The sequence below is a fragment of the Sinocyclocheilus anshuiensis genome, unplaced genomic scaffold, assembly GCF_001515605.1.
Source record: "Sinocyclocheilus anshuiensis isolate Anshui unplaced genomic scaffold, SAMN03320099.WGS_v1.1 scaffold454, whole genome shotgun sequence".
In the NCBI taxonomy this organism is placed as follows: domain Eukaryota; kingdom Metazoa; phylum Chordata; class Actinopteri; order Cypriniformes; family Cyprinidae; genus Sinocyclocheilus; species Sinocyclocheilus anshuiensis.
In genome coordinates, this window is record NW_015548217.1 from 3,832,205 (window position 1) to 3,842,904 (window position 10,700).

At 36.0% G+C, this 10,700-nt stretch overlaps 1 protein-coding gene across 1 annotated transcript in view; it reads right to left on the minus strand.

Annotated features, from left to right (window-relative positions):
- Positions 1 to 10,700, minus strand: part of LOC107654051 (protocadherin-15-like) — a 224,722-nt gene that overhangs the window by 32,918 nt on the left and 181,104 nt on the right. Inside the window, exon 27 of the mRNA XM_016440948.1 lies at positions 2,833 to 2,942. Within this exon, the coding sequence (XP_016296434.1) occupies positions 2,833 to 2,942 (110 nt within the window). The remainder of the gene's footprint in view (positions 1 to 2,832; positions 2,943 to 10,700) is intronic.

Consider the following 10,700-nt stretch of genomic DNA (forward strand, 5'->3'; position numbering starts at 1 on the left):
ACAGTCTTTTACAGATGTAGATGCACCAAAATGAACTAAAAAAGGCTTAAACTAATATCAGTCCATTGCTTAACTCCATAGTATGTATCTAATCCACACATTAGACTATCATGTTTTAATCACATATTGTGTATGTCTTTTTAATAACTACTGAATAACTTCATATTCATGTTTAGTATGTGTGTGTTTGAATCTTAGACCATGTGACTGACGAGATAACATTTGATTTATGAATTGGGAGGAGGAATATAGCAACACCCAGAGCTAAGACAGTGTCTAATTGGTCAAAACACCATTTGGGATGTGTCCAAAAGCCCAGTTTAAATACTCAGGACACCATCAAATCATCGCTTTTAGCATGCCTTTTGGCTTTTTGCGTCTAGCATTTAGTTTTTCGCTTTTAGCCAAGCGGCTTTTTAGTCATCGCCTTTTTAGCTCTTTAGCTTTTTTGGTCATGGCTTCTAGCCGTGCTTTTCAGTCATCACTTTTTGCGCTCTTTGAGCGTGCTCAATCAGCCGTAAAACAGTGATTCTGTCCAAATTCCCTACAAAATCTTAAATTATTCCCTTTGAGCTAAATTGACCCGTTTCCCTTACACATACTTTTAAAAAAAGAGTACAGATTGCAGAAATAATATACTTTAAAATAACATAGGCCTACTTAAGTCTACATTGAATTTAATGTTTTTTGGATGCTTAATTGCATGTTATTTATAATTAATTTACAATGTGTTGTAGTTTAAATTTGTCTTAAATGCAATTAGTCCTACTTAAGAGTGCTTTTTGACCCACTTAAGTAGGACTTAAGTACATCTCTATATGTAAATTCATAACTACTTTTGTTGTTGAAATATGGTAAAAGTGTACTGCCGAATACTGACAAGCATTTATAATAAACTAAAATATACTTGTATATTATAAATTACACTTTTTTTTTTTTTAAATGAAGTCGCAATTTAGTACATTTATAACATATTCACTTGTTAATTTGTATTAAATGCCAGGTTCTGTCATGAAACTCTAGATGGCACAGGCTGATGGGTCGTTAACGCAAACGTCTCGGTTACGTATGGTAACTCTCGTTCCCTGAAGGAGGGAACGGAGAGTCATCCGACGTGACGTCGAGAGTGACCGACTGAAAGGGAACTGATGATATTCACAGCATTAAACTACTAGGCACATGCTGATTGGTTCATGTTGTATATGCAGCCAATGAGCTTACTGCTTTACATTTAAAGGGCTGCTTAGCGTTCACTAGAGAATTTCGCAGCACACTTTCAGAGTTCCTCCGAAACCCTCCACCTTCCCCAGCTCCACCTGTATAAATCTGTTATGGGTTATTTTATATGCTATTCATGAGGCAGGGGTATGGCTTAAATACTGACAGCATGTATCGGTGTATGTATTTGCAGTAGCTAGTTCCTGTACTTATAATTATACAATAATCTACAAGAACAGCAATAGCCTACAGCAGCAGCAGATCTATTTCATCAAGACCAAATACATTAACATTGTCATATCCATCACCATGCTAAAATCTTCAGAAAGTTGTAAACTAAATGTAATACAAAACACAACAGTTAAAAGTACTTTAGTATGTTAGTCATATAAGTGAACTTCTTTAAAAGCACAACAAAAGATTAAAACAAGGTTTGAAAATGTAGTTTAAACTTTTATTTTGGCTTTTTTACAAAGTACACTTTTTTCGTGTGCTAAGAAACACATAGTCATTGAAGTGTACTTTAAGTACACTAAAATGGTCCTATATTTAATTAATTAATTTATTACCTGCAAACACACATTCAGAAGTACACATTCAGTACGGGTAAGCGCACTTCTGGGATGAAATGGAGTACCTTTCATTTTTAAAGCATTCTCTAGATTTTATTCACTGGATTATCCAAAATAGGGATTACCATATGATTCTTTACTATATAACTAATTTTTCCCATTGCATTTACAGGGGTCAAATAACTATATTGTCATCTGTACCTTTACCATAATATGACATTTCTCAATCAGTAATTCTTGGCCCGGCTAAGTCTAGGTCTTACAACTCATCCCTTCCCTGCTTCTGTGTAGCGTATCGTTAATGCACTTAGCTATATTGGGATTTCAGGTCCAGAGTGCACTACCCACCTCTTGAGTCTCATTAACATTCATAAAGGATTAGCTCTGATCTTGGGTGATGTCATCGCATTAAACGCCTTGGATCCAGGCGGTTTGGAGGGTGGAATGATTACCTTATTCTTCCTGGCTTTTTCTAGTTTGCGCTAATGAAAACAGCCTTTTGATTACCTATCTACGCTTCTTGATTCTGCCTAATGAGAATGTACCGAAACGATTTCCCCGTCGCTTTAAACCCGCGCCAGATGTATTCAAACGTGATTTTGGCTGAACACATTCTGAACAGAGAGGATTTAATCCCGCACACCTCCCTCTTCCTGCTTTCCGATGACACATGGCAACAGGAAGTGCGCTCCTTCAAACGAAACCTTCTCTCTCACTGAGCTTTTGATAACTTGCAGCTGACAGCCACCTAAGAAACACCGTCTAGGAGTCTGCGGGCTGTCATTATCCAGAGCTTGATGTCTTACAAACTATAATTTATTACAATACAGTAATATCCAGCTCATAAAATACCAGTGTGACATTTCCCGCAATCTTGTCTTTTGTTTTTTTTTTTCCCTGAGGAGGGAATAAACTGTAGTCTGGTTGAACTATACTCTTGTATGTATGAGAACTTCCAGTGATGGTTTAATTGCATGCACTTTCTGCATAATTTTAGCACCTTATGCTCTAAACAAATTATGCAAATCTGGTTAGTGCTCACCGCCCTCATTTCCATCGATGATGGAGTAGACGATGGTCTGGTTTATGGCTGCCGCCAAGATGACTCCTGCGACCGTTCCCACAGGGGCATTTTCGCTGACCGGAGAGAACCTGCACATACAAAGTGCACTGCATTAATGATGAATCACAAATCATACACAATAAAACAGTGATTCTGGTGGGTCATGCCACCGATATGTACCAAGTTTACTGGGAATGTAAAAGTAAAATAGAGCAAAAGTAACTCTTTAAACTTTGGGGTCAGTAAGTAAGTATGCATGCATGTATTCATTTATTTGTTTGAATTAATTATTCAGCAATGATGCATTATATTGACCAAAAGTGACAGTAAAGACCTTTATAATGTTACAAAAGATTTTTATTTCAAATAATTCACAAACATATAAAGCAGAACATTGTTTTTTTTTTAACATTGATAATAAGAAATATTTCTTGAGCAGAAAATTAGCATATTAAATTGATTTCTGAAGGTTTCTGATGACTAAAAATAATGACTGCTGAAAATTCAGCTGTGCCATCACAGGAATAAATTATATTTTAAAATATATTAACACAGAAAATAGTCTATTTTAAATTTTAATAATTTTGTACAATATTACTGTTTTTACTGTATTTTTTATCAAATAAATGCATCCTTGGTGAGCATAAAATACTTTTCATAAAATAAATTTCAAAAACATTACAAAATCTTAATCCCAAACTAGTACCTATTAAAACTGTACTGATTAATTATGTAAAGAAACAAAGAACAATAAATAAATAAATTAGACAAACAAATAAATTCTGTATAAACTGTATATGCATTTTTTTTTAGTATTTCCTAGAATCTAACCCATGACCTTGGCATTGCTAACTCTTTACTATTTGAGCTACAGGCAATGTTTAAAAATACAGTACAAAAGCCTGATGGTAAGAAAGGTTGGAAATGGGCATTCAAAACCGTGCATTACAAGAACCGCTGAAATTGCAAAAAGTGCAAATAAATGAATTGACTGACAATCTAAATGCTGCATTTTTTGCTGCTTGATATAAATGCACAGTAGGCTATTCAGCACTATCAAACTGAATTAAATTTACACATATAGGTCTGACAGAGAATCAATGGACAGACAGCATGATTACTTCACATTCTCAAATCAGGCGGTCAGCTTACCCGTTTCATTTTATAAAACAAACTCAATTAATTTGAGCTGTTAAGGATTCCAGTTTATAATTACCAAGACAAAATTCACAGGAATTTAATCAATCAAGAAGTTAACTGGATCACAGTGTTAATTGGGCATCCTACACAGTTGCTAAACTAAGCAGAATAAAGAGTGTTAATGGAAAGCAAGCGTGGGAGTGAGTAGATCTTTACCTCAGATAAACCCAACAGCCGAACTGATCCATAATGAAACATATGTTCGAAATCAGCTGTCGCTTTCCAAGCACAACATACAACATTACACTTCAAATCATATTTTGGAACCAGTGGGTGAGAAAAGCATGATTTGGACTATTGACAAATAATCATTTTGAAAGATTAAGGAGTCACGGTGGCTTTCAGAGACAGTGTGACACTTTTTCCTTCTGTATTAACATTCACTTCATGCAATTTTAGCACAAGTAGGCAGTGCTAGTTTAGGATCAGTTGTAGCGGTATTTGGCCATACAATATTGGGTTTGGGCACCAGGGGTAAAAACCATACCAGTGATTAGTTCAGTTACGATGTAAACCAGCACTATAATATGTATTATTAAATCAAGACAAGGAACAACCAGGCAATAAGTTGTAACTCATGTCTATTCAACTTCAGCTCAGTTCATTATACACAGTCCAAAAGGTGAACAAGCAAAAAAACAACAACAAACAAAAAATCAACAATAGTTCCAGGCCAAGGAACATTTACTGTACCTTACACATTCATAACAATGGGTGAATTATTTCAGAGTAGATAAGCATATGTCCACAAAGTAATGATCAAACTCCACATTAACTAAATAAACCTTATGAGAAGATAAAGCATTTATTTTAGAAAAATAAAAAATAAAAAAAACTCAAACTTTTCAGATTTTAATCCATCCACATTTCAATACGCCTCAACATATGCACATTACAGTAGGCTTCAACACATGCACATTATCGTATACTTCCACACTTGCACATCACTGACGACTGTCACACATATATATCTGTCATTAAAGACCTTGTTTTCAAAGCAAAACTGCAAAAACTGTTTTCAGCACTGATAATAATAAGAAATGTTTCTTGAGCATATTATAGAATCAGCATATCAGCATATTAGAATGTTTTTTAAAAGATCATGTGACACTAAAGACTGGAGCAATGATGCTGAAATTTCAACTTGGTCATGACAAGAAAAAATACATTTGAAAATATATAAAAAAAATAGCAAACAAGCTACACTGAAAAAAAATGTTTCATTCATCCAATTAATCAAATTTTTTCAGTGCATTTTAAATGGTATTAATATTTCTCAATATTACCGTATAACATGAATGCAGCCTTGTTGCACTTCATGTTAATGTTTGTTTTTAAATAGCTTATTAAATCTACTAAAGTTAACCAGCCAAAGGCAGCGAGGGTTTTTTAAATTATTTTTCATGTCAATATTGTTGTTAATATTCCTTAATTACCAATTTAGTAAATTCCTGCCTGTCTTTTTATTTTAAACCAATATTAGTTATTAAAGCAGCATACATTAGATTGTGGACGTTATTAGCTCCAGAAAGGCGCATGTTGGTGAATAATTGAGGAATGATGATTAAGAGTTATAACAGTTAGACTACACTTTTGTCAATTGTACCTGCCAATAGTGAGAAAATTGTGCAGTGTATAATTGAACTGGAATAATTTAGCTGGGTCACAGGAAAAAGAAAAAAACAACAATAAAATATTATTTCAGTATTTCTATTTCAAAATGTAATGTATAATTCAATGTGTTACTTGACAATTGTTTGTAATTAATTGTGAAATTTACTAGCAGTTACAAGTGTAAATTGTTTCTCCACATACATTTTTGATAGTATCTCTGCACGTTATGGACCATGCGTTCAGCTCATATTGTTTTATGGAAACTTAAAATGTTGTTGAAATATTCAGCCTTGCAAGGACATAGGTTTTGATTTTTGGCCTTCATAAGATTTTGAAGGCCAAAAAATGTGCATCCATCCATCATAAAAAGTGCTCCACGCGGCTCCGGGGGGTTAATAAATGCCTTCTGAGTGGAATCGATGTGTTTGGATAATTATGGTTATTTCATACACAAACGCATCGATTCACTTCAGAAAGCATTTATTAACCACCGGGAGCAGGGCTGCATTAAGACCTCACTGGGCCCCGGGGCCATGACTTACTGCAGGGCCCCCCATCACAATAATGATATATATAGCTTAAAATAGGATTTTTATCCAATCAAAATTTTTGATGCATTGCAATTTCATAATTCTTGTTACCAATTCCAATATCTCAAAAAAATAAAACATTCGTTTTTAAACCACAATGCTTAAAATGCGTTCAAATTACAAGCTTACATCATGATGCGCAAAATTAATTTCTCAACCCATCAGCGAATATATAGGCCTATAGAGTTATTTCAAACACAAAAAGCAATATACATCTATCAAATTAATAATCAAACTAACCTAAAATCTGTGGGGATGATGACGCTGTGTTTTTATCTGCTCCATGTGTCCGGTCCATTTGCTGTTCCGCAACTCCCACTTCATCATCAGCTTTAGTAAAATAAACTAGCTGTGGGTTTTAGTGACTAACTCATGTTTTCCCCTCCTAATTTTTTTCTCGATTTTTACTTATCGAAGTTTGTTCTCTGCATGACCATTTCTAGATTACACCAGAATGAAGTGAAGAGAGGTGAATGCAGACATTAGGCGCAGTGATCACCTGATAGATAAATTTAAGACACAAATGACTGTGTTGACGAGGAGACAGGTATTTTGACACATAACTATGTCTATTCGAACATTTAAACACAAGGCGCGAAAATAACTCTTAGTTTAGTCAGGCGCTGTAGGAGCAAGTGCGCTCCGCGCGTATCAGAAACCGACTTAACGCGCGCATTTGCCAAAATGAATTCTGCCACTGCTTAATGTCCCTGAACAGTTAAATTCGTTTTTAAACCACAACACTTAAAATGTGTTTAAATGAAAAGCTTAAATCATGACGCGCAAAATTAATTTCTCAACCCATAAGCGAATATAGGCTACTAGCCCTGTAGAGTTTGTTCAAACACAAAAAGCAATATACATCTATCAAGTTAATGAAGATTGTTCTTTGCATGACCGTTTCTAGATTACACCAGAATTAAGTGAAGAGAGGTGAATGCAGACATTAGGCGCAGTGATCACCTGATAGATAGGCTACGTGCACAGTTCGTTCAAAAGTAAAATATATAATAAATGCATTTGATTGGTAAACCAAATTCAAATGTGACGTTTTAATCTCATGCATGGAATTTACGGAAAAACTCCACTAAATAATAGCGCTAAAAAGTGAGGGGCGTGGTGGGGCTTTGGCGATCGTCGCTACCGATGTCCGTCAATCTACTCCACAGCCAATCACGGGCCCCCTCCTTGCTCGGGCCCCGGGGCTTCAGCCCCGCCTAGCCCAATGGTTAATGCGGCCCTGACCGGGAGCCATGTGGAGCACTTTTTATGATGAATGGATGCACTTTATTTTGCTTCAAAATCTTAAACCCCATTCACTGCCATTATAAAGCTTGGAGGAGCCAGGATATTTTTTTTAACATAACTCCGATTGTATTCGTCTGAAAGAAGTGAGGGTGAGTAAATCGTGGGGTCATTTTCATTTTTGGGTACTATCCCTTTAACAATTGACAGTAGAGAGACAAACTGAACCTCACTCTCCTCACAACCTCACAAGTCTAATGCTTTTCAAAACCAAGAGCATATAAAGAGTGAGGTGAAAAGCTCCAAGTCAGAACAAGTGTTTTCTCCTGTTGAATTCAACAACACGAACAAAACACCCTCAAGGACACTTTGAATACAAAAGCTAATAATCCTGTCACAGAATCGGCTGTTCAATGTTTTGCTTTTTCGTACATTGTGATGCTCACGCTCGGCTTGGTGATGAGGCAACCTTCATCCTGGTTTTGGTGTACTTGAGAGTTTGCTGTACACAGGCTTACAGGGCGATTTGTCTCCCCTGGGCTGTGGCATGGAAGATACACAGGCTTTTGTTATTCAGAAAGATGACAGAGTACCTTCCATATAATCCCTGAATATGCACATCGACATGTTCTTCCTGTATGGCGTCGCCCTATTGCTCAGTGCACGGTGTGCTGTGTTTGCAGATAATTGAGAAAAAAACGCTCTTGTACGCTCTCGGTTTTGACAGCGCTCTAATGGTCACTCCACACAAGCACATGCTCAAGTGTTCGACACTAATGAGGTCCACTGAGCCAGCAAACGCATCCCCGCAACCCCCATTCCAATGTCATTATTTTATCTGACCACTTTTTTGTAACCGGGACTCAGCCCGTGGTGTCCAATCAGGACTGAACTGTGTTTAATCCAAAAACTGAGGATGGGTCACCGGGCAGCTTCTAACTACTTTTCTGTTTGTTTCTTGTTAGCTTTTCTGTTTGTTAGTCAAAATAGCAATTCGGAACATTTGGCCTCTTCCCATGGAGGCATAACGATTGTGGTACTCATAGATCACAGGCTTTTTCATGTAGATTTGCTGTTTTACTTTGATGACGTGAGACGCTGGGAACGGTCGAAGTTGAATCCCTGTATCAAGTTCTTTGATCTTAGTCTTTATAAAATGAGTACAAACCACAGGCCTCCAAAGGTAACACATAACAGCTATTGATAATCCTGCTATTTAATAAAACACACAACACTTGTTATTCAGAGTATCTACATCAATCTGCACGAATACAAATTCATTTTAAGGTAAAAGGTTCTTTATGAATCAAAGCCAACTATCTTCTGTTGAATTCCCAAACATAGGAGCTCTGGCAACACAAATGGATCTGATTTTAATTGCATGACATTTTGGAATACCATATATACTTATCTGAATAGAATTATCCTTGTTTACGCATATGGCATGGCTACAGTTTTATTTGAAATGCCTCTGGTTTCTTCAGGCATTTTTGTTTTGGCCTACGATAAGAGAACTACTGTATCGGCCTCTGATTATATCAATTTAGAAGGTTAACCAGAACATCCCTAAAGCAACATGGCTTATACATAAACAGCAAATCTGTGTCTTTTGAGTATTGGGTATCAGGAAAAAATTACAGCTCTTGGTTGAGAAACAAGGATGTGTTCTTTCATATAATTTTATATCAACATGAAAGACTCCATGAAAGGCTTCTAATCGATGTCTGTTAGCTTTGAAGCTATGTATATGCAAATTATCTCCTTTGTAAAATATAAAGACATCTATATATTTGTATGTATAAAACCCATTTACACTCTTAAAAATCATTATTAAAAGAATAAATAATAAATAAATAAATATTTACTTTCTATCAAGTTATTTTTGTACCCACCATTAAGAAAATTGTTAGATTTAGAAAAAAAAAAAATAATAAATAATTATAATAAAATAAAGAAAAATACAAATTTGACTCGAGTAATATTCATTCATTCATTTTCTGTGGACCCCCAGCAGTTTCAACAGTAAATACATCAACATATGTGAAGAAAATTGCATTCATCAATCCATTTTAATGTTGTTTTTACATTTTTTTACACCATCTTCAAAGGTTAGTCTCTCTATTCAATCTTCTTGTTTCGACCTCAATCTTTTTACCCAACCCAGTCTTTTTTACTCACCACTGAACTACATCATCACTGTATGGACCTGCACCAGGCATCCAGCTCAGCATGATTTGCCCCCTCTAGACTCCAAAAATCAGCACTTAACACTCGACAAAAACAAGCCGGTGTCATGAAACTGCAAAACTACCAGCCCCTCTTCAAATGAAAAAAGCCTTTTCTGCTGCTTTCAAAAGTTCCGCCTGCAGATTAGCCGTTGACCTTTTTAAACTATTTGCGATCAGCGCGTTTGGCAACCGTGTGGCGTACTGTGTCTGTCCTTTCCAAACAAGAGGTAAAGGGCAAATTTCCTTCAGCTGAACTTAGGGTAGGGAGGCTTGCTCATCTTCCTTCATTCAAAAACAACTTTCACTCAGGCAGAATACATAAATACTGAGATAGCCGCACATTACATGCATAGCTAGTGTACGACAAATGGGTTTGTTTGCTCCTGGATGGGTTTACAAAGGGCAAATCTATCTTCCCCCAGAGATTAATACTTCACTAAGGAGATCTAGACACCCTCAGTGAGGCTAAGTATGGATTAGGGATGTCAAAAGTTGTGACAGTGTTCCTGTGGCTCAGTGGTAGAGCATTGCATTAGCAGCGCTAAAGGTCGTGAGTTCAATTCTCAGGAAACACACATACTGGTAAAAAATGTACAGCCTGAATGCACTGTAAGTCACTTTGGATAAAAGTGTCTTCTAAATGCATAAATTATTTATTATTATTAATTAAAAGTGGCGGCAGTTTGGTACCAAGTCAATATGAAAGTTAAATAAATAAATAAATAACAATAGCACTGTAGTACTGATATTCAACTCAATTTGGTACCCACTGACTGACTGGCAGGTTCTTTTCAGGACTTATGCTGCTGCATACGTAAGCAGTTAAATGCATTTCTTTGTCTAAATACCTGTCTTGTCAAGATATTAATGTAAGGGGAGTCAGTAAATATAATGCACATGAAAAAGGTGCAAAAAAAAGTATTGAAAAAAAAAAAACATGGATAGTTTCATTTGGCCCTACAGCAATATA